Genomic DNA, 25,753 nt, shown 5'->3' on the forward strand with positions numbered 1-25,753 from the left:
TTTATACCGAGTAATTTCAAGGTAAGGAAAAAGGGGCAAATTTATTTTCTCAACTTCCATTAATCAAACCGTTCGCGATAAAAAAAACACGGCTAAATAGTAATTAAAACTATAAAATACAGAATTTTGATACCAATGCATGCATCAAAAGAATTAAATTTTATATTTATTTTAAATATTTAAGTCTCATCAAGTTTAGTCTTGTTCACCAAAAGCTAAGAACATGAGAAACTTTGCCTTATTTTCGAAAAAAGAGAGAAACGCCTTTTAAAATCATAGAATCCTAACAAAATCGGACCATAAGACTCAGAATATCAGAAAGCCCTATTATTGATCTTTCAAACTTCTATCTACTAAAAATGTGGAATTTGTATTTTTCGTCAAACGAAAGATCACAGATGTGTTGTTTTTTACGTTTTTGTTTTTTATTGTTTTTCTTTCCTCAGGGATTATTGCATCGACCCAGTGGTCTTACAATATCGCAGGAAAGGTGCTTCTAGCGGGAATTATAAGCTCTAGTGTCCTTTTTGTGTAACAAACAAATTTGAGGCATCTCACACTTATTTTCTCCCAAAGTCACTGGATAAAAATTTCGATGCGACCATTTTGTTTGGTATTATCGAAAATCTAATAAATATGTCTTTGAGGACAACTTAATCCCTCAGAGTCCCCAAAGGAAGGGCTGCAATATATGAACTTAAATTCACGATAGTTTCGATGAGGGGTGACTAGATGTTCCTGCATTATTTAAAAAATTTTGCAAGTTTGTTCTACTGAAAGTCAGGAGTGACATTAGAACTTGAAAAGGGATGGATATCAATACAAACATAAAGGTTCGTCCTCTCCCCAGTAACTTGCTTTTTGCGCTAAAGTGTTTTATTAATTTAGAAAGAGCTATTTATTCTAATTAAGCAGCCTTTGTGGTTTAGGGGCTATTTTTAAAGAATTGGAACAAAATTCAAACTTTATTGTAAAGAGTGGGTATTCACAAGAGGACAAACCCCCCCCCCCCATATGCGCTATAAAAACATACTAATATAGGAGTTCGTTCTGTAAGTTAATTTGTAAGTTACGCATATTTATTACTAATAAAAGGGTTCATAAATTAAAAGTTCTAGCAGCCTTTTTTACATGGCCAAAAATTGGAGATCAATTAAGCTCCCTCCCCCATCCCTTTTTCCTCAAAATCGTCCGGTCAATTTTTTGAGAAAGTCATTTAGTAAAAAAATTGAATATAATATGTAAATTTTGTTTAATTATTGAAAGACAGTGAGCAAAAATCAAAACCTGCATTAATTAAAAAACGATCGGAAATCAAGTAAAAAGACAATTTTGTTTTGCTGAAAGTAAGGAGCAACATTAAAACTTAAAAGAAACTGAGATTATTTCGCATACGAAAGAGACAGTCACCTTCTCAACGCCCCACTCTTTGCGCCAAAGTTTGTCTCTCTCTCATATCTCTACTTTTTAAAACAATAAAAAAAAACTTAGTGTAAAGAGCACAATGAGGAGGTGACAGTCCTTTTCATATACGGAATAATTGCTGTTTGTTTCAAGTTTATATATTTCTCCGTACTTTCAGTTAAAAAAAAAACTAGTTTTTTTTTATTTGATACATAATAGGTCAATCTGAAACAGCTGCAGAATTTATACTAATAAAGCCTTTTCTTCATTGTGACTTTTCTGCGAAATTGGCCAACCACGGTTTCCGTGAAGACTTTACATGTTTTTTAAAAAAATGACAGTAATTTTTGTTAAATAGCTAAGAAATATGTATTTTTTGTTTTAAGTAAGACCTATTTCTTCATGGGATAAATCAACTAAAGTTAATACAAGTTCTCAAATTGCGTGTCTTCTTCTATTTTTTTTGTTTTATTAAGGACTGACTAAGAATGATTTTAGCCCTGTCCAATCAAAATAGAAATGATTAGAATTTGTTACTGTAGCAAGTTTTGTGGATCTTTCCAAAGAAAGTGATATTAGACTACAAAAAAATTATTAGCCTGATTGACTTCTAAATAAGTCAAATGGAAAATCCACAACAACGCTAATATAAAACAGTATATTCAACCAGTTCGTGGTAACGACCTGTAGTAAGGAGCGACCCGGCTCAATAGTAACCAAAACTTTGAAAAATGGAATTTTGATACCAATAGCTACATAAAAAGAATTGTATTTTAATGCTGATTTTAGATATAAGTTTAGTCTTACGCATCAAAAGTTACAAGCCTGAGAAAATTTGCCTTATTTTAGAAAAAGGGGGGAAACACCCCTTAGGAGTCAAAGAATTTAACAAAAATTACACTGTCAAATTCACCGTATCACAGAATCCTATTGTAAAAGTTTTAAGCTCCTATCTACAAAAATGTGGAATTTTGTATTTTTTGCCAAAAGGCAAATCACTGATGCGTGTCCGTTTGTTGTTGTTTTTTTTTCAGGGGTCATCGTATCGACCAAGTGGTCCTAGAATGTTGCGAGAGGGATAATCCCAACGGAAATGAAAAGTTCTAGTGCCCTTTTTAAATGACCAAAAAAATTGGAGAGCACATAAGCCCCCTACCACGCTAATTATTTTCCCAAAGTCAACGGATCAAAATTCTGAAATAGCCATTCTATTCAGAGTAGTCGAAAATCCTTATAACTATGTCTTTGAGGACGACTTACTTCCCCACGGTCCCCGTGGGAGGGGCTACAAGTTACAAACTTTGACCAGTGCATCTCTTGCATGAGTGAAGGTGCTGATGGGCTTTGTACACATATCCGGTTCTAACAGTGGGAGGGTTTTTATTCTGTGGAACTGAAATATCAAAGAATATAGTTTCGGCGTAAAACGATCCATTGGGACGCTCAATGGGGTGACGACATACGAGGATTTGATTAATGCAAGTTTTCCACGGTGGCAATGACTGGAATATAGATTAGATATAATGTGGTAACCATGTATATGAACCAGTGAGTCTAGAAGCTCGTTTCTTAAGTTCTTAGGACAGACCTCAGTAAGGAGAATAACGTCATAATTGTTTGCGTAAATCATAAATTTAAGTACGTTGATTTTGTTTGGAAGTTGGTAAACATTTGCGATTAGAGAGAAAAAATCTTGGCTTACTTGCTTCCTTTTTGAGTCAGATGCTTCCTTTTGGTAGTTGTAGATATTTTGGACCGGCTCATCTTCAATGGACAAGAAAGTGCTGCAGGATCTGCTATCCGTCGGTTGCATTGGCAATTTCATTTGTGAAGGACATGAAGGACGAATAAGAAAGTTAATCAATACTAGTTAGTTTATCTACATTCACCTTATCACTATTTACACTGTGTACAGGGCTAGCAGATGGAGCAACTAATATTCCATGGCCTGGTGAAAGTATCCCCCACCAGGGTGCACGGAGTTTTTGAGACGATATTTCCATGGCTGATATTTAAGTTCGTCTCTCCTAGTTTAGTTTGGTGTCTGAGTTCAGCAGCTAACGCTTTTCTTTCCTCCCGGTCTTCCCGTGATGCATCTGCCCTAAACTGAATTTGTATATGAAACTAGTAAGATCTCTCTAGAACACGTTTTTTTTCAAGTTTAGATTTTAGACAAAGAAAAGAATGGGAGGGGGTCGGCAGTGGATCGATTCTTGATAGCTTTTTCTGCCTTGTCCAATGGGCTGCTGAGTGGCCCCGGTTTTTTTTACAGGCGGCGATTGACTTAAATGTGTCTTAAATTAGTAATTTTGTATTACTCTGTAAGATATTTCAATGAACGCCTTGTTGCTGTTTATCCTAGCCACAGGGGTAAGCCATAGGCAACTAGGTTAAGTTTCCTGCTATCTCCAAATTTTTCCTGTCTAAAGAGTCTACGGGCTTCGCTTTCAAGGTGAGAATCAATGGCCTGTTTAATCTTAAATGTTTCTTGCTGCATTGCTGCTTTAACATGCTTTTTAATCTCCGAAATAGTACATTTATCCGCAAGGTTTTTCTCAAGCTCATCAACACGCTCTTTGACTTCATCCATCCTTGCGGTGATATCACGCTTAAGTTCCTCTACCGCTCATTTAACTATGTCCCCGATAGCCGAAGCACTTGGGACCTTTGATGTTATAAGGCTCAAGATTTCAGCAAATGATGGAGGGTCTGCTTTTGTACCAGAGTGCTTGCAAATTGGAAAGTACCCCTGCTTATCCCCAACCGTTGACATTTTTGTAAAGAGTTTATATTATGGGATGGACATGTTTAGGCACTCTATACATGACCATTTTTCACATCGATCGCATAAAATGGCTTTAGATTCTGGCTCAAGACCTTGTTTAGAGCCTGAGCAGAAATCTAAATACTTTTTTGGACTGGAAAATTTCTGTTTGAAGTCTGACTTAGGAACGATGCTTGTTTGCGCAACTTTTCGATTCGTTAACTTGTCGGTCTTTTTATTTATTTTTTATTCTGTAGGCGGCTTAAGAAAAGAGCGCAGCGTGGATGGAAACTCAGGGTGAATGTTAAAAGTGGATTGTTCTTTTTACGACACTATGATAAGTTTCTTTGAAGAATTTCACTTAAAGCAATATATATATAGTACTGCTGAGTTCAGGAACAGATTCTGGGAATAATGTTAATAGTAAGTTTACCATCAACTTAGATTTTATCAAACTTTGTCTATCTATCAAAACTTTTGAAATATGCAGACTGGATTCACAATGGTTCTTGCTTTTGGGGCCACAATCATAAACGATTTTTGGACCTGTGGGAGGTTTGGATATTCGAATTACCTATCGCAAGCAGTTTAAGTATGGATATCCAGCCGGTACCAATGCGACCCTTCGTGTTCGTTATCGCTCTCTTCTGCCTCTGTACAGCTGTGTTGCCACTTATGCCGCATTTAGCAGCATTACGCAGCGATTCTGAGAGAAATGCCGCATAAAATTTTAATCATGCCGCACGCCGCAATTATGCCGCAAAATGGTTTTTTATACCGCATTTGTTCCCGTATGTAAAATTTGTCCAACCATAAATTTCTTATCTTTTGCAAATGTCTTTGTTGCATAAAATGGGGATTTCAAAGTTTCGCGGAAGTCAACTACGGACCTTAATTAATGACCCGTCGGTCGGCAGCCTGTCCCTTGGGAGGCCAGTGTGTTCGAAGGGGGTTGAGTTATTTCGCGGCATTACGCAGCGATTCTGAGAGAAATGCCGCATAAAATTTTAATCATGCCGCACGCCGCGATTATGCCGCAAAATGGCTTTTTATAACGCATTTGTTCCCGTATGTAAAATTTGTCCAACTATAAATTTCTTATCTTTTGCAAATGTCTTTGTTGCACAAAATGGGGATTTCAAAGTTTCGCGGAAGTCAACTACGGACCTTAATTAATGACCCGTCGGTCGGCAGCCTGTCCCTTGGGAGGCCAGTGTGTTCGAAGGGGGTTGAGTTATTTCGCAGCATTACACAGCGATTCTGAGAGAAATGCCGCATAAAATTTTAATCATGCCGCACGCCGCGATTATGCCGCAAAATGGCTTTTTATACCGCATTTGTTCCCGTATATAAAATTTGTCCAACTATAAATTTCTTATCTTTTGCAAATGTCTTTGTTGCACAAAATGGGGATTTCAAAGTTTCGCGGAAGTCAACTACGGACCTTAATTAATGACCCGTCGGTCGGCAGCCTGTCCCCTGGGAGGCCAGTGTGTTCGAAGGGGGTTGAGTTATTTTTGTGGGTTTGACGAAACTTTGACGTTTGAGTTTCTCAGTTCATCTCATGACTTCATGACCTCTGTCAGCTCAGCCCAAATGTTTTCATGTCAAGTATTTTCAGAAGTGTTTAACACTTCTTCATTTCTATCAAACATTAGACAAAAGTGTCCGTTGATGTAGATTAATTTTAGAATTATCTTTTTCAATCTTTTTTTTGTAAGTATATAATTTATATTTTAGTGTTACGAAGGAGTCAAAATAATCGAAGGTCTCTAATTATGGTTTTACAGAAGGAAACATGCTAGAACAAAAAGATATTTAAAAGACATAACATAGTTTAAAGATAAAAGTGTAGTTTGCAAACTATATATCTGCTGCACAATGTCTCCCTGTGTTACAAACTGTGCAATTCCAGGCATTTATGTGCTTTACTCGAAACACTACATGCTCTGAACAAAACACTACAAATAAATAATATAGCCTATTTGACTGTTCTTTAGCCTACTACGATTAGAATGAGGACTATTGCAAATTATAGCTTTAATTTCAGTTTTTAAATTCTAAAATTCTAGCTTTGCTATCTTAGAAAGGCGTTTGGTTCGGAGAATGACTAGCCAAGTGAATCCTGGGCAAAAAACTTAGACCTACTCTGGGAAGGTATTTCCATGCTTCCATGTTCACCCTCCTCTGATTTCTAAGTCTTCAAAATATCCCTACTTGACAGGTCTATATCCATTGAAACTTTGAAAAAATAATTGTTGTTAAACAGAAGGAAACATGGTTGAACAAAAGATCTTTAAAAGACTGCTTTGAATGGGGAAGGGCTTTAGAAACTGCTATGATCCAAAATAATTATAAGTAGATATACGTATAATTTGCAAACTGTCTTTCCAACATATCTCCCTGTGGACATATGCTGTTCTACTCCAGACGTTTGTGTGTTGCTGCTCTGTCTTTTGGTAAATTTGGAGCAAACCATATAACTAGCTTTGATAGAAAGTAAATATACCACTTGATGCCTTTTTTGGTTGTCGTTCCAAAACTGTGCACGCCGTATTCTCAAACAGTGGGATACTCTTACGTTGTACTGGGACTCGTTGGTATTTGATGATCCCTAGCATGCTAATGATCATGTAAGAATGACACTAAACAACTCATACTAGAGTGTTATGATGTTTTTTGTCGAGTTCGTGTTGGGAGAGCTGAATGAGTTCGTTCTAGTCTGAAAAACCCCTATTTTACCTCATGAAAACCCAGGTGGAAAAACTTCTTCGGACATTAACCATGAACTTTATGAAGCCTTCATATGTTAGAACAGTCAACCCTTTTGACATTAATCCGCATGACGAAGTGAACTATCTTCCAGACGAAAATGTCTATATTGGCTACAAAGGGTACGATTTCCTTGTGGGGCTCGAAACGAGAAAAGCTACCAGTGGCCGTTTTGTAGTGGAAAGTCTCCGAATTCGTCGCTCCACGAGGGATTTCTACGTCGAAGCTGTTCAACAAATTCTTGACCGTTTTCCATTCTCTGAAAAGATCTACGACCTGGTACACTTGCTTACCCCAAGCTCTAGTTATGAACTGAAAGTTCCCAGTCTTCGTCAGTTCTTCGACTACTACGATTCTGCGCTTTGGAATAAAGGAAAGCTTGAGCAGGAATGGTGGTCTATACCGAGTGTAGCCCTACTTAGTACTGTCGATCTCCATGACGTAGATGACATGGACATTGTCGTTTACTGGCGCCACATCTTGCAAACGAAGTCACCAAATGGTAGTCGGATGTTCCCAAATGTCGGGAAAATGGTTCAGTACTTTTTCTCACTCCCTTTCTCAAACGTTATTGCCGAGTGTCTCTTCAGTTTGTTCAAGGAAGTGAAAACTGATAAGCGAAACCGACTGAGTGCAGTGACTCTTTCGGCAACACTGAAAACCAAGTGTGGCCTTAAGCGCAATTCTAAAGGAGGGCTTGACTTGGGCAAGTCAGTGCTAGAGCTAGAACCCGGACTAGTCAAGCGTGTACTCAAAGTGAAGGCTAGTGCCTCTTCTCGTGACTTTAACATTTTGAACCAAAGCATTGTCTATGGTCTAGCCAAAGATATTGTTTGTGACACACGTGAACAGTCCGATTCCGATTACTCTTGTCTGTTTGTCTTGTATTATTTATCTGAAATTAATCTTGTCTGTTTGTCTTGTATTATTTATCTGAATGTTTCTTCTTGAACCTTTTGATACTGATTTTCATTAAACATTAATCGAAAAAGGTTGAGATACGAGAATCTAGTTACCCATCAATTATTCTATTGGATAAGCTTGAAGGCCCAAGGGAAAATCGCTTTTAATTTCTTCACTATTCACTTTACATTTATACGTTTTACCCACCGTGGACTTTCCCTGCTGTGGTACCTCTGCACTTTTAATTCTGTTGCATGCTTAATGAAAACGATGAACGACAAATGTGTGTTCACGGACTGAGCTGACCATGCTTACCTTTGATCGCTGAAAAGAAGGATAGACAGCACGTGTTTTCTCAAATTAATAACAGATTTTCACCACACTTCGCTTGACACTGAATCAACATTCATATTAAAGCGAAATATTTCACCCATTCTCTCTCAAAAATACAAAACACAGCTTTTCCAAGAATTTCGGGCATGCCGCGATTTTTACCGCATTTTAGTTCAAGGATGCCGCGGAAATGCCACTTTTGGACGAGGCCGGTTCCGCGGAGTGGTGCCGGTCGAGTGGAAACACTACTGTACAGGTTTCTCCAAATCAGTGAAGAACACGAATTTATTTAATTGCCAAGATAACTATTGAATTAAAAGTCTGGATATATATTGTCCAACACTGTGGTAGGTCCCTTAAATCAATACTTAGGGTACCGTGAGATCAGGGATAATGCAAATAATAAGGAAAAACAGTTTTGTCTCACTGTTAGTTATATATTTACCCAGAGTTGCAGCCACATGGGTTTGTTGTTATTATCATGATTGCCTCTATTTCAAATTCAGATTTGAATACTTTTTGAGCTCTTAAAATTGACTAATTTTCAAAAATTATTTCAGTTCATTGGCCTATAATTTACTTACTGATAAAGTGAACATACCAATTCAGGCCTTTTTTTTGTGCTCTTTACAAATATAATAAGCATTTCCATGACACATTCTAATTTAAGCACCTTTTTAGCTCTTAAAAATGACAAATTTTCAATCAAAGTATGAGTTATTTCTTGGGTAAAATTCTAGGTAGGCAATTGACTTCTTGCTTCTTGACTATCTTGCTTGCTTCTTGCTTCATCAAAGGGTTTAGGTTAGGAAAATGAAACTTTCAGGGATGAATCTACAGACTAAAGAATGTCCTGGGAAGGTAGCCTATTTTGAAGCAACTACCTCTACTCTTTCTCCCTCTAAAGGGCCCTGACCTTGGTTGCCATTTAAAAATAGGCCTACATGTGTTATAAAAGTGAAACCTTGCAAAATAGATCTTCTGCTTAATTGAAGTACAACAAATTGTTTTCAGCTTCATAACTTTGCTCATCAAAAAGACAAAACTGAAAAACTCTTTTCCCTTATTTTTATGCCTCAAAACAATTTACACTATTTCATTACAAAAAAGAAAATGAGATGTTATGCCTGTTTATAGCATATATTTAAAATCTTAATCAAAGTACTATCTGCTTTTGAAAATTAATATTTTTTTTTTTTTATACCAAAGAAAGCTTTTTAGATCTACCTATGGCAAAGTTCATTTGTGGAATACTAACCCCATGCAAGAATATGCTTATGAGTTTTAAACTCATCATTCCCTGTTGAAGAATAATAATCTTTTTATTTCTTATGCCTTTTTTTTTATCCACAAGTGCTCAAAACTATTGATCTTTTCATGTCAATGATTATACATAGAATCATGTCTTGATTTGTTGAGCTCATAAAAATCTAGCTAACCATTTTTTTAAAATAAATTATGTTGATTCAAGATTTGTTGCAAATTATGGAAGAATATTGTTTGATTCTCAGAGAGTGAATTATTACAAATCTAGGCATATTTATAAATTAAAAGGAATGTTAGAGCTTTGAAATACAAGTCTATATATTGAGTGTCTAATTCAAGAGTTTTTTTTTGTAGTGTTCACCTTTATTGCCTATAATGGCTGCGATTTAGAACACATATTTATATGTTTCAATCTATTTCAGTGAGTTTGTGTTATTCAAGGATTTAGTCACTATTTCTGAAATGGAGCAAGGAGAATTTTGTTTAAAGTGGAACAATTACCTGGATGTATTTCATGGAGCTTTTTTATCTCTATTAAACAGTGAACATTTCACAGATGTCACCCTATCATGTGACAGTCAAAGCATCAAATGTCATAGACTTATTCTGTCATCTTGTAGTTCCTACTTTGAAACACTGCTTCTAGGAATTTCACACCCCCATCCTATTATTATTCTAAAGGATGTGAAATTTCATGATCTGCTAGCTTTGGTGACATTTATGTATACAGGTGAAGTGACTGTTCCACAAACTCAAGCTAGTTCATTAATAAAAGTGGCTGATATGCTTAAAGTTAAAGGTCTTGCTAATCCTGATGAGAAAGTTAACCAGATACAGAAACCTAGCAATCACTCTCAAAACACTCAAATCACTCAACTTGCTGCAAAGAGAAAAAGCGTTGGTTCTACCCATGAAAACAGTTTCTTGGCTGAAGATCCCTTTAGTAATCTAGAACCTCCTGTAGCAGATACCTCAAATGATAAGTTGGTAAACTATCCTGCTGAAGGTAGTTCCTCTGCTTATATAACAGATATTGCTGCATGCAACTCACATGTAAGTTTTTATTGAAGATTACTTTATTCAAAGTCAAGCAACCTAACGATGGTTAAAAATAAATTTTTTATCAATTTCAGGAAGGAAGTTTAAAGTTAAAAGATATATAGGGTGAAGTGAAGTCTAAAGGCCATAGTGCTCCCTGATCTTTGCCAAAACATTTTTGCAAAACTTTTTTTTTTCTCTTACAAGATACTATTTGAGGATTTTAATAATTTTTAAACAAAGTTCCACATACCATTGATTTGAATAGCATGTAAATAAATATATCGAGAAATGATATGTAAAATGTAAAATCGAGAAATGATATGTAAAATGTAAGGTTAGGTTCTTTACACATTAGGTTTAAATGAAGACAATTCTTTCAATGTTTTTTCATCACCTGGTAAACTGATGTCTGGTGGAAATAGGCATTACCAAACATCTTTATATATGTACTTTTTGAGGAAAACAAACAACTCCAGAACACTTTTTCAGATAAAAAGCCCCCTTCTTAGGTTCTTGATTTTTAATTAGTCTAACTATTGATAAGTTTGTAGGCTAATTTTAACTCCTTTCAAGACTGTTTTCTTTTCAGAAATTTATCTCAGATATTTTACTAGGTTAAATATCTGGACCTTTGTGCCTGTTTTCAAGTCTAAATAAATGGACATTTCCTTATTTGAATGTTTATTTATTCAAATTTACTGCATCCTATTGTCTAAGGGTGGGCCCTTTTTCCATTTTTATTAGAACTCTACCTGAAGATCTTTCCACCATATAGGTTAAACTTCCAAGGAAATTATATTTCAAGGTTATTGTTACACCTTGTTAATTTAAGATGGGAACAGGGCCTTAACTTTTTGTTTACAAAGGTTCCTGGCTATGTGTAACTTTTCTTTTTATTTTTTATAAGCTTTGTAATTTCACACTTTTGAACAAACTAAAGATAAGGATTAGTCAAAATTATCTATTCATTTTTTCATGGTAGATTTGTCCTGGAAAATTTGTTGAAAAATAGACAGGCATATCACATATTTCTCTGGAATAGCCATCTTCATCTGCTTAGATTAATTTGAAAAAGATACTCATACTTTATATTTTGTAATAAAAACTAGTGAGCTACCAGAATGCATCTGTATTCTGCCAAACAGGATCATATATAGTCCATAGGAAGTACTCTAAATTTTCTTTTGATGTTTGACAGTTCATCTCTCAGTCCATAAAATACCTAATTTCGATGGAAGATTAAATTTTAGTTCTTCTCTTTATATTTACCCTCTGATAACATTTGTTTTCATTTGGGTTTTTATTTTCAGGATGTCAAAGATGAAATTGCCGTAGGTATTGACAAAGAGGGAAACAATAGTTCTAGTCAGTTTGAAGAGGATGGAGAACATTTTGTTAATGGGAGTAAAATAGTAAGCAATTGTTTTTCTTAGCTTTTTTCAAGGCGTATGATTGATCATAGTTTTTTATTTATAGCATATTATATTTTTGTCTTTGTTCATTTGACTAAATGGTTGTTCTATTTCTATCTTGAGATCAGTAATAAGAATTGTCAAAGATGACTTGATGGGCTTATGTTCACTGAAATAAATGTCCTGTTTCAACCAAAAATAAGGTCCTTTCATTCAATTCAGGCATGGGACTGAATTACAGTCCAGTTTGTAAAATACATTTTTTTCTCAAATTTGTTTGTTTTTGTTTTCAATTTTATTCTACTTTGCATTAAAGAAGAAATGATATTTTTCTTTGTTGAGAATAGTTATGGTTGCTGCAAATAATCATGGATGCTGCAGTAGCCAATTTCCATGGGTTTTCCCAGTAGGCAAAGTCCATATAACATGAACAATGTCAATTACCCACTTGCCTGTAAGCCTGGTGGGCATAGTGAATCTTTAATCATATGTTAGTCTCCATTACCCTTCAAATGGCTCACAGAACTGATAGACTATTTGAACTACCCTTACTACATTTTTTATCCGCCTCAGTTCTAACCTATTATCATAAAGTATTGTGAAGAAGTAAAAATAATCATTATTATACAACTCTGATAAAGTATGTCAGCTTTGCTTTTGACACAGACTATCTGTCTTTGCTCTCATGTCTTTGATCTCTTTGACTAAGTTTTTCACTACCAACCACTACGTTTGATAAAGTCACCATTTGTAACCTAGTTGGGAATAAACCAAAGCCCATCCTTACCTTAGTTCTGCCTGAGGCACCCAGGGCATCAAGTATTTGCTGCCAATCTTCCCTAAGGTTTGCTGCTGCAGTGATGTTCTTTCATTCTGGTAGACCAGAGGTGTACAAGTTGCATAGATCCCTCTGGTAGGTCCAGCACAGTGTGTTTCTGGGTCTTCTCCTGCTTCAATTTCCTGGTGGTTGCCAGTGTAAAGCAGCTTTTGGGAATCTGGTTGTCCATATGTAGGACGTGGCACTAAGGTGTACACCTTCTTACTCTTTTGATGTAAGTTACTGGAAGTTCTTATAATATTCTGTGGAAACGCGAATTTTCGTTTGTGATTCAGGTGCCATGACTATGCTGGGTAGAGATGGAAAGTTGGAGCTTTTCTCTTTTGGTTGTGATTTAGGTGCCATATTTCTGCTGTGTAGAGTAGTATTGACATTGCTGCTGAATAGGTGGAGCTTCAGGAGCAGAGAAAATCTCACGAGATCTCCATATTTGACATAATTTGTCAAAAGCACCATTTGCCTGTCCTATTCTGGTGAGTACTTCTTTCATTTTTGAGCCAGTATTCTTGATGATACTACCTAGGTATTTCAACTGGAAAACTTGTTCAACATGTTGCTTGCCAAATTTAATGGGCAGAAGAGATTCTCTTTTTGCATAGCATTTGGGCTTCTCAGGATTCACACATAGGCCAAGATGGTTTGCTTTTACCATGACCTCATCTACTAAGCACTCTGGTAGTAAGCACATATGGTAGCACTGATGTGCAGTCTTTTGTATCTTTTTTCTTTTCCTTTTTCACCACTGGCAGGGTACTAGAACATCATTAAGGATTGTTTGAGGGCTCATTGGAAAGGAATTTGCTAAGTCTTGTGCTTTTTGTAAGTACCAAAGCATTATACTGAAAATAAAATTATTTTTTGTCCCAAAATATTGCATCTTCAAATATAAGAAGATGAAAAGCATCATAATCCCTGGTTACAACCATAAAGGATGAACAATAAAATTCTATGATGACCTTCATGGCCCATAGTAATCCAAAATTAAAAGCGCATTTAAAAAAACTATAATAGTAATTATTATCAAAATCATTCTGAATAGTATAATGTTATTTTGAGAATAAATTTAGGGGTATTTTGAGAAAAGGCCTGAGGTTTTTAAAAGGGTGTTGGGTTCAAACAATTATCTATAAGAGAGGTTATCATCACTTTGCTCATCATTAGGCAAGATACAGTATTATGGTTTTGCCTCAAAAATGTTATAGTTCTACCTTAGTAAAGGGCAACTGGCCTCTGTGCAGTTTTTTTCGGTCTACTTCATTTATAATTAGTTGTTGAAGTTTTCCAAGGGCTTCATTCAAGTGGAAACTGAAATTACAAGCAACTAGTGACTGCAGCTGCTACTGTGACTTCTTCGCGCCTGTGACTTCTTGCAACTGCAACTTCTTGTGATTATGACTACTTGCGACTGTACCTGCTACTACTTTCCATTGCAATAATGACTAATTGTAATTTTTGCTACTTACATTGGCAACTATTTACGACGACCACTATTTACGTCTCTGCCACTATTTATAACTTTGACTAGTTTTTTGACCGTGGTTGCCATTATTAGCAATTGTGACTATTATTGATTCGATTGAGACAGCAACTGCTAATGACTCTGATTGTAACTGAGACCACAGCTACTCGCGACTGTGACTACTTGGGACTGCAAGTGATGCTATGTGCAGCTGAAGCTATTGCCATTACGACTACCATTACTTTGCCCAAATGTATTGAACCAAGTCAAAGTATTTTAAGTTAATACTGGTTGTCAAAATATTGTAGATGCAGTTGCTCACGAATTGAACAGAGATTTAAGTTGAAACTTTCAGGAAAAGCTCAGTGGAATAGATATATAGCTAAATTAAAAGATACTATACTGCATCCCAGTTGTCAAAAGGATGACTTTACAATACTCTGGGAACAGTTGAAAGTATTACGTTAGGACTTTGTAGCCTGATGTTGGGGAAGGTGAGCTAAATCAAACAGAATTTTTTGCATTGGGGTAAGGGTTATTATTAACTGGCTAAGCACAGTCATTTAAACTTTTTCAGGGGATTGTAAGGAAGATATCGAACTAAATCAAAGAGACTATTCATCCAGATTATTGAAAGGGCATGTATGCAACATCTCCGAAATGGTTGAGGGTATTAAGGTCAAGCCTTGTGGGCATGTTAAAGAGGATGATGAATTAAATAAAACAGTACTATTCACATCCAAGTTGTCAAAAAGACATATGGGTTTATCTCAGAAACGACTACGTGTGTCTTCTGGATGATAATGTTTTCCTGTTTCTTGTTGTTGATTTTACGACAAATAAAACACCTAGCTCTAGGTTGTTCATCAAATAGTGTGTGTGAATGAACTGTAAGTAAGAAGCAAATCAGACCAATAGTTTTCAGCAGGTTTGAACTCTTAGTCTTATTAGCGTGAATTTTGTATTTTTGGTTGCTGTGCAAGGTTTTGCTGTTCCATGTACAAGTGAGAACAGTATCTCTATTTTTCTGTCAACCTAAAACATGAAATATATGCTTGAATATTCTATTGATATTTATATTGAGACTTATTAATATTCTTATTTAAAGTCTTATTAGTTTCTTTTTTTACTGCTTATTTTTAAAAGGAATAGGCTTATTATTTTTAAAGGGAATAGGCTCTTCAACTTGTTCAAATTGAAGTTCCATGTATGTTCTTTTGCTCTGCTTAACATAAAATGGAATTCTGCATCTATTGAACCTCTAAGAACGTTTTTTTTACTGTTTTCCAAGCAGCCCTTGAGATATTATTTGCAAGCTCAGATTTGTCATTTGTGAGTACATAATAGAAAGAAATTTTCAAAACACTGATTTGATTCACTGTAAAAATGTTTTTTTCTTCTTTCAAAAAGGAATTTACCCATAACTGTATATAATATATTGTAATCATTAACAATAAGAATTTTTAAAAAGCTGACTTCCGAACTTAATTGCAACTTGGCATTTGCTTATTTTGATCTGATAAATGCCAGTTAAATAAACTTCAAACGAGAAGTTAGCTTTTTTCAAGTAGGTTTCTAATCTTGTCTCTGTTATTTTTAGACCAAGAAACAGCCTACTGATCGTATAAAACGTCCGATGAATGCATTTATAGTCTGGTCTCAGATTGAACGCCGAAAAATAGTTGCAATCCAGCCTGACATACATAATGCAGAGATTTCCAAAACTCTTGGAAGACGATGGAAACTTCTCACTGAGGAGCAAAGGAAACCATTTATTGATGAAGCAGAAAGACTCAGACTCCTCCATATGCAAGAATTTCCGGATTATAAATATAGACCTAGGAAGAAGCAGAAAATGGATTGTGGGTCAGCAATGGGCTCGCACATAAAGAAAGACACTCCAATCAGTGTAAGGCAATGGGCTAAGGTTAGGCAATCCAATTTCGAGAATCAAGACTACAGCAAGATAAGGCTGGCTATTGATAAAAGGTTTAAAGAGACAGTTGCAAAAGGTGCTACCATCGACGTTTCGAAATTCACGCTTCCAGTAATTAACCCCCAGAGTCCAATTTCCGACATTACAATCAGTGACTCTAGCTCAATTAAAAGTGAAGGTTCTTTATATGAAGATCCTTTACAACTATGAAATTATGATACTCCGTGATATGAAACGGGCCCAAACTATGACATTCTGTTTGGTCAGCTATCTGTTCAACTTTCTGAATTTAGCACTCTTTTGAAGCAGGAATTTCAGGATGAACCATGGCTCCCCCCTCGACCCCCTCACCAGAGCCAGCTGAAAAGGAAGGGGATAAAGAGCCTCAAAAGCATGGTTAATTATGTAAAGTCGATGGATACCCTTCCCCTTTATCAGTGTATAAATGAATATGTGTATCTGATGAAGTTTTAATAACCTGTTTGATGAAACCGCTTCTGAGGTGAAAGAAAATGTTTTTTTATGGATGTATTTGCTCCCCCCTTCTTTGTGTTATGACCTGGTAGTTTTGGGATTGTAGTTTTTATATTGTTTGTTTTTTATTAAAAGCAATTAAACATGGATAAACAGTAATGATAAGATTGACATTACTAAAAGATGTGTGGCTACATGTTGCAAATTCAAGTGTATCTCAACTCTAAAAATTTGTCTATATTTCCATGTATAATTTTTCTTTCTTTTTTTTTAAGCTATTTGGGAATCAAATTTTGGAAAGAACAGAGAGAAAGCCAAACGCAAGCTTAGATTTTTCAGGTTAGTCCTTCATTATCTAATTGAAAAGTAAGGGGAAGCAGTATGCATTGTTTGTTCTTCCATTTTTTGTTTGTTTACTTTGATTAGAATATGATAAATAAGAATTATGACTTGCTTAAATCAATTAAAACCTTTTATCAAATTTAATCTATTGCTTCAACCTTCCCTCATTTGGTACCCTAAGGAACACTGAAGGTCCCTTATAGGAATCCCTAAAACAAATCTTGATTGTGCAGATTTTCAATAATAATAAACGCTGTGCAGCCAAAGGGAGCTAAGTTGAGCATTGTAATTTTATGTATCGTATTTGTTAATCATTATAATATTTCAATGCACTGTTTGGCCTAAGGGTGACATTCTTTTATTGAAATTAAGATCATAATAGTACAGTAATTTATTGTCAATCGATAGTTGATAGTCTATTTTTATATTGGTAAGTCTAATGCTACATTGACAAAATATTTCTTTAAGTTAAACTGTAAAGATACACACCTGCTTCCAATGGTTCTTTTTTATTTTATGTGGATTTCTATCTAGATATTTATCAAGGTGTAGGTATAGTTCTAGATAGAGTCTGTCTAGGTATAAATCAACAAGTGGTTCTAATACTTCAGTTTAATTTTGGTTTATATATACCCTGGTATTCTTTAAATGTCAGGTTCTAGATATCCTCCAACCAATGGTTAGGCTCATTGCTTCCTCTTGTAAATGCATAGTTCTTAGTTCAGTCATTATCAAATATCCAAAATACCCTTAGACAGGAGTACTGTGAAAGAATTTTAGTTTAATTTGGTTGCTCAAGGTCATAGCAAAAGTATATGTATTAATAACAGCGAAGTCTTCAAAAATGACACACATCATAGCGCTACTGATAACAGTAGTACTGATAACAGTACTCTGTCCGAGTGTTGATCTCAACAGAGCTGTTACAATACAAAACCATTATTTTGAAACATGAAAATTAATAATACCTGGATGGTATTTCAAGTTGTTCTATATGTCTGTTTCAGTATCATAAGGCTCTGCCATTTTGCCGAATATAGATCTAAAGAAATAGATTTTAGTAAACTAAAGTGTTCTGGGCTGTTTTCAGATTCCTGTTGTACTGTTTGATTGTTAGATGGGAAGAATGTTTGGAATAATCCTTCTGGTTTTTTAGAGTAACCCAAAAGAAGGTTTTGAAAAAGTCTTCCAAATAAAAATTAAAAGAAAAAGAAAAAAATTATATCAAGTGGAAATAAAATCTGACAATAATCCAACTTGAAACAAACATGGCTATTATTAATGAATAATTAGAGCCCAGGACGAACAAAAATTAAAATAAATAATATCACAAAACAAGAAGACAACAGACACTGCTAGAATCAAAAAATAAATCCTATAAACAACAGAAATTATGTGGAATGACAAGGATGACAATGGGCAAGAACCATTCTGAAAAATTTCTGCGTTAATTACGTTGCAATCAGGCGCTTTTTATTTTTTAATCCTTTGGCATTGTCACTAATTTATCGTTACTAAATAAGCCTTCATAACTATTTTCCAAAAATCTACGCCTGCTAAGAAACCTTTCTATTTGCTACGAGAACTACCTGGCGGTTCTTGTAGCAAATAGTGCCTGGGTGGTAGAATCTCAAATTACCATATTTCTTCCTGGGACCTTGTCTATTTGTTCCTGCAGTTGTGGGTAAAATTCATTTGAGTTATAACTATCTCCATTATTTCGATTTACAGGAGCATATATCACTATGTCTGATACCTTGAACTTTTAGTCATAAAATGAATTTTTAGTCATGAAATGACCGACTAGAATTCTATTTTTATGAACTTTTCTGCGTAAATATGACTTGGCAGCTTCCTTATTAAAAATAAGCCCTATCTCTGGTCTATTCACCCCATCCTTAGTACCAGAATAAATAATTTCTGTGTTCTCAGATTTCATCTTTCCTAACCTTGGGATATGAGTGTCTGAAATTTCGATCAAGTCCATTTTGAAGTGTCTTGAGTTCGTCTCAAGATGTTGGTACAGCAGCTTTTTATAATAAAAATTTCAGCCCTTTTTCACTATTCCATTGAACTGAATTATCATTCAGAAGACACACCTCTGTGGGGAACTTGTAAAATAAAAACACGTGGAATTCGGTTTACGTTAGTAGGGGGCTCAAAACATTGACAGTGGATGTTTTATTGGTTTTACGTCTATTGCTGAAAGTTTTATTCTCATAATTCTTCTAGTCTGCAAGATAGTAATCCCAAAGATCTTTACAATTTTCGGCAATTTTAGGAAAAAAAGATTTTCGGAATAAAAGATAGTTCACTTACAGTGGATTGACACAAACATTTGAAGAACTCGGAAAGCCATATTAGTTTTTGATCTACTTCAGCATCATTGAAAACATGCTATGAAAGTTTCCACTTAATACTCCTAGCTTTTCATGGAATATCGCATATACGCCTTTTTAGCAGTCTTATTTCACATACTATCTTTTGGCTTAGTTTCATATGTAGCATAGTTTTTCCTGAAAGCTCAACTTAATACCCTATTCGGTTCCTGAGATATTAAATGTATGCCATTCTGAGAACCTAAATCAACTTTTTTTTAATTTAGCTCAGTTGTGTAAGCAGTAGTAGTTATTAAAGCCGTGAAAGTTTCACCTTAATACCGTAAACCGTGATTCTGCAGCAAAGAGAGTACATTGCTGCGTTCCTACATAATAACTTTAGCTTTACTCTGGATATTACGCGGACACCCCTTTACGATTCCGATGAACCTAAACTTTTGATTCAGTTCAATAGTTTTATTGAAAACTATTTTGATTCAGTTCAACTTTTTTGATTCAGTTCAATAGTAGTTGCAGCGTTGTAGTCGTATCGCTGAAAGTTTCAATTTAATACCATATGCTGCTGCTAAAATATTACTGATACGCCCTTATGTCAAAATCTATGCAAATATTGTTTCTTTATTCTTTTCTGTATTTCTCAAAATTCTGACATGCATATTCATAGTCTTTTTAAGACTGAGGATAAAACATACCTTTCTTTTGAAATAACAAAACCAATATGTAAATATTGGGTAACTTGTTTAACTTTTAGCCTTTGGCCCGAGGGTTATGGTGGGATTTCTCACACACAGAGGCGTACTAATAAGAATGTTCTATCATTTTGAGCAAATAGTTATATTGAACAATTTTTTGGATTTTTTTTTTGGGAATAGCCGATAAAGGAGGCATGAGAGTGGTGGCTTGTTGACCCTTTACTTTTAACTCTTAAAAAGAACGCTTGAAATTTCATTTTCTGTTTGAATTATTCACCTCCGAAGTATCAAGCACAATTTCTTCCATACGAAGTTTTCTAAAAAAAACAACAACAAACAAATACTAAAAATTCACGGAGCCTGAAACTAACCATGCTTTTTTACTGCTTAGTTTCATCAGCTCTCGTGATTAGAGTATAATAAAAAGAAATTTTGTTGGAATTGTTTAGTAAAGTTCATTTATACATTGTTTTAGAAGTTGAAGATGCTTTACCAAGTCACAATGAAGAGGTTTTTGGCGTTCCGAACCTTCTTTTGTTTCCTAAACGTGAAGATATTGCTTTGGGTAATTTTACTGAGTTTTCAGGACCTTGTAAACTTCAACCCGATACCCAGGAGTCAGGCTCCACATCTACTGATAGTCAAGGTATATCTCAAAAATTTTCTTATAAAATCAACTATATTGGATTATAGGTTATTTGAAAAAAGTTGGGACAGACAATAATGATATTCAAATACTGCATTTTAATCCTCTCATGGTTGACTATCCCTCTGATAGTGATCTTTACCCTCTGATAGTTTATAATATGACCAGAAACACGTTCTTAGAGTCGGTGCGAATCTACAATTATTTCAGTACCTTCAAAAAGAATTTCTAGTTAAAAATTATGTTTTTTATGGTTTCTACTTAAAATGGTGTCTCTCGATTAGGTTTGCATATGTGTTACAGCATGAACTATTTAAGTTTTACCATAAAATTTTTGTTAGATAAAAGAACTTTAATTTACAAGAAACGTCTTGTTATGAGAACTCTAAGTGTTGGACCCGTTTATGTGCTAGCCGACGAGGAAAACTGAATTCCAACTCAGACCCTCGTCCTTCTTAACCAATGGGGTACAATATTGAAGCCTATATAGACTATTTATATTTCTGCACATATTCAAATGTACTCTGTTTTTAATGAAGAGTTTATGGGTTTTCTGCTTTTATACTATTTAAATTACTTGTTTATTTGAAAGATGTAAGATGTCGCTTTGCCATGCTACGCGGCAGGCTTGTTTATAATGATTTTGATTTTCGCTTGTCCTCTACCTTGCACGCTGTGGTCTTGTATATAGATAGATAGATTTATTCACACGAAAAGCCCAGTTGGGCCATGGTGACATACACAAAACAAGTGAAAAAGTACAGCAACAAACATAGACTGAAAAGACACTTAAACTAATTATTTAAGAAAACATCACGATACCTCATGCCTACCCGGACGAACTTTCCAATATTTTTTATACTTAAGTAACACCTACTTCTCAAAATTTCCAAAATCTGTTGTCATTTGTCTTTTAACTACAGATAATATAAACTTTCGTGGACTCAGGTAAATTCGGTGCAACCACTTTTGAGAAAATACTAAAAAAGCATACAATTTTAACAAAAAGATGTTTTAAATAAATACACAGTTGCTCGATAAAAGAGAGTGTGTATATTCGTTATTCTTCTGTTTTAAGTTATGAGGCGTCAGATAAGCAATAAGAGTTGAGTTAAGAAAGTCTGGTGTGAGTTCAATTCCTCTTTCCTGATAATGTGTCAAAGAATCATTCATTTTTTGATATTTGTTTTCTTTTGGAGCTATTCCTGATACTCACTGTTGCTTCTCTTCTAACCGCAGATTTCATTTACGATCCAGTGTATTCGTTGTTATGCTGGTTTTCAAATGTCCTCTAGCCGCAGATCCCGCTTGCACATCATTTTTGTGCATCATTGCCTCAGACTTTTTTTCCCTTCCCTTTAGCCGTTGGGATTCATCCAAAATCATCTGAAATATCCCTCTGAAATATCTAAAATTGGCATAATCATAATTTTATTGTTTAGTGTCAAGTAATTGGGTGGCAAAGCAGTAATCTCAGTTGAATTAAGAAATTCCGTCGTGAATTCAATTCCTTCTTCGTGCATAATGCGTTCCTTATTCAATCATAATTTTCAAAGATATCTAAACTTTGCAGCAGCATAATTAATTTGATATTCTTCGGTTTTAAGTCACATGTCGTTTGCTATTCAGTGTGTTTTGTTTCTGTATCTTGTTCCATGCACCAGGACAAGATATCTAGGAAAAACGATCTAGAAAAACTAGATCGTTTTTCCAGGACATAAAATGGTAGGGTACCAATCCTCGGCTTGGTAGTATTACAGGGCTTAGGGATTGTATCTAGCGGTTTAAATTTGCTGCTACTACTACTGGCAACTCATCACGGCGCCAAGTCACTTGAGGCTAACACAGTTAGGCCCCCTCCTTCTCTTTTCCAATCAATTCAAAGCCTTCCTCTTTACACCCTCTTAGGAAGTTCCCATTTCCCTTAAATCTTTCTTCATGACATCCTTCCATCCTAATCGCAGAAGACCTGATTTCTGTTTTGCCCTAGACTGTCGGCCAAAAAGGACAATCTTTGGGAATCTATCATCCTTCATCCGCAGAACTTGCCCTAGCCATCTCAACCTTTCTCTCATTATAGCCTTATAAAGATGGATTGAACCCACTTTTCATTTAGTCTATGTTGGAAATACGGTCAGTAATTCGGTTTGACAAAACAGTCCGTCGGCAATTTTTCTAGAAAACATCTAGCAAATCTTCCTCCGTGTTTTGGAGTGCTCATATTTCAAAAGCAGATTTTACTGCTAATATCACTGCAGCTCCACATTTCGTTTGTTATTCAGCGTGTTTTGTTTCTGTATCTTGTTCCATGCACCTATCTAGATCGTTTTCGAGGCCAAAAAATGCTAGGGTACCAATCCTCGGCTTGGTAATACGTGGCTCAGGGATTGAAACTAGGGGGTTTAAATTCGCTGCTGCTACTACTAACAACTCATCACAACATTAAGCCGATTGAGGTTTAGACAGTTACGCCCGCTCCTCCTCCATTCCAATCTGTTCAAAGCCTTACTCTTTACACCCGCTTAGGAAGTTTCCATTTCCCTTAAATCTTTCTTCATGACATCCTCCCATCCATCTTTGGGAATCTTATCATCCTTCATCCGCAGAACTTGCCCCAGCCATCTCAACCTCTCTCTCATTATAGTCTTATACAGTGAGATTGAACCCCACTTTTCATACAGCCTATGTTGGAAATACGGTCAGTAATTCGGGTACCTAAAACAACCAGTAGGCAATTTTTTTTTAGAAAACATCTTGCAAATCTTCCTCCGTTTTTCGGTTTGCCCATATTTCAAAAGCAGATTTTTACAACTGTTATCACTGTAGCTTCTTATATTTATTTATTCTACTTTTAATTACATTTCACTAATGTAGGAATTACGTTTCTACTTTTACGTTCCAATTATTTTACTTTTAAAACATTCACCACACCCACCGTCTTTACTAATAATACTACAAAGGTAAGTGAAGCTGTTCACTTGATCGTTCACTTTTCGTTACCCAACGTCACATTTTCATCGTCACCTTATTCTGGCCTTGGCAACTCAGTCTTAGTATAAATTTTCAATATTCTTCTAACACCCTGAACTCGCTAAACATCTAAAAGTTCATTCAAATTTCTTACACTTTCATCTTAGATCTGGAAGCTATAGGAAAATATATCATAAATACTCATAAATAATCCTTATTAATGAGGATAGAATACAACCTTGCTTAACTCCTGATTTGATACGAAACCAACTACTAACCTTATTTCCTTCCTTAGCCACTGCAGTGTTATTCTTGTACATAGCAAGTAGTCACTTTAATGTATTTGTCTGGTACAACATACACGGATAAGACCTTCGCTAAGACTCTTCTATCAGCTGAATTGAACGCTTGCTCGTTATCTGTAAAATTGAGGACTAAAGATGTTTGATAACTCAGACATTCTCATTTATTAAATTAAGAGGGAAATCTTGGTCGACACATCTTCTATCCTTCCTAAAGACGCCCAGTTTCATGCGCAAATTAGGCTAATGCCTCTTAATTGCCATGGCTAATTAATCGTAATGGCCACGCTCACTCGTATCACCTTTCTTGTACTGGGGTTTGATTAGGGTTTTCCTAAAATCAATAGTTTTATGAAAATCGTTTTTTTTTCAAAAATCATTCATAATCTTTTGTAGCTTATTTCGCACCTTATAGCTGTCATATTTGAGAAACTCCTACACCACACTATTAGCACCATGGGCTTTATATGTTAACCCTTTTAGTGTTGTCACTGATTATCTCTCACAAAATAATTCATCCTTCACATCCTAGGTGTCACAGACTTTTTGAGATTCTTCTAAATTTTGTTTCTGTAATTATATTGGTTTAGCACATTCTCAAAATGTTCTGCCCTTATCTCTTCAGCTCTGTCCTTATAAGGAATTATAGCCTTGTTCCTATGTTTATTTGGGACTAGTCCAGATTGACTACACTCCCTCTCAATTTATGAACATCCCAGTACAATATTTTACTGTTCTACAATCTAGCTGCATACTCCAGATCTTCGGAAATTTTATTCATCGTCTTCACTTCACACCTTTATATTCCTCTTATTTTCATTTTATCTAACACTCAGATAATTTTCGTTCGAGCCCATTCTTCTCTTTATTAAGTCAGCAACTTCACAAATTGTTTTCTTAAAATAAGTCGATCCACCTTCTACACAGTCATATTTGTAACTTTCAAGTTTAGCATTCAACCCTTCCTGAAAAGTTTCTCTCAAATTCCCATCCTGGACCCTACCCATGTCATAGCTTCCCGTAAGGCAGTTACCCTTAGGAGTTTCAGATTTAAATTAACCCGATACATTACTAGATAGCGATTTTTCTTTTAACAGCAGTCCTATATAACCTAGATTTTTATATTGAGCCTGCCATCTGATCTGCTGTCTTACCATCATGTGAGCACCATTTCAACTTATGGGCCATTTTGTGGCCAGGTACTATCTTGGTTTTATCTAGAGTGTTATACCTGCAAAATTGCAGCAGTCAGTAGCCATTACTATTTTTTTTCTATACTAAATTAACTTAGGCTAGGATACATCCATCCTTATTTCTACCCACCTGGGCGTTAAAATCTTCTAATAAGAATACCAAGTTTCTACCTGTGGCACTGTCTGTTACTTCCAGTTACACTAAGTAAAATTCATCCGATTCACATTTTTTCCGTCAGTCGGTTCTACGGGGATATATGCTGCTATGACTGATACCCTACACTATTTACGCATAAAATGAGTGATTAGCAGTCATTTATTAATACCTTCCCAACCTAAACAAGACTTAGCAGCTCTCTTATCCACCATGAGTCCTACTCCCTGTCTATATACCCCACCTTTCGTGACTGAGCTCATAAACTCTATATCACATAATTTCTTGCTTCCTAACCCTTGGGATGAGTTTTCAAGTCCAGTTTGAAGTGTCTGAATTTTTCAGTCAAAATTTCGATATTATCATTAACTTTTAATGTTTTAATATTTTAAGTTGCAATTTTCATATTCTTTCAATCATCGAATTTATTTTGGCCTCAGAAAAAGCAATTGTCCTAGAACAGAGAGAGAGAGAGAGAGAGAGAGAGAGAGAGAGAGAGAGAGAGAGAGAGAA

The 25,753-nt window shown here is 35.4% G+C and overlaps 1 protein-coding gene across 3 annotated transcripts in view; it reads left to right on the top strand.

The window, feature by feature from the left end:
• LOC136036707 (zinc finger protein with KRAB and SCAN domains 1-like) overlaps positions 1 to 25,753 on the top strand; it is a 264,716-nt gene that overhangs the window by 204,651 nt on the left and 34,312 nt on the right. For 2 of the 3 annotated variants that reach the window (XM_065719033.1, XM_065719036.1), the window contains exons 1-5: positions 8,415 to 8,523; positions 9,865 to 10,495; positions 11,794 to 11,895; positions 16,878 to 16,941; positions 20,451 to 20,621. In XM_065719033.1, the coding sequence (XP_065575105.1) occupies positions 9,905 to 10,495; positions 11,794 to 11,895; positions 16,878 to 16,941; positions 20,451 to 20,621 (928 nt within the window). In that variant the 5' untranslated portion in view covers positions 8,415 to 8,523; positions 9,865 to 9,904. Of the gene's footprint in view, positions 1 to 8,414; positions 8,524 to 9,864; positions 10,496 to 11,793; positions 11,896 to 16,877; positions 16,942 to 20,450; positions 20,622 to 25,753 lie in introns of those variants that run through there. The other variant, XM_065719034.1, reaches the window with a different exon arrangement.

Source organism: Artemia franciscana, chromosome 15 (assembly GCF_032884065.1).
Source record: "Artemia franciscana chromosome 15, ASM3288406v1, whole genome shotgun sequence".
NCBI lineage: Eukaryota > Metazoa > Arthropoda > Branchiopoda > Anostraca > Artemiidae > Artemia > Artemia franciscana.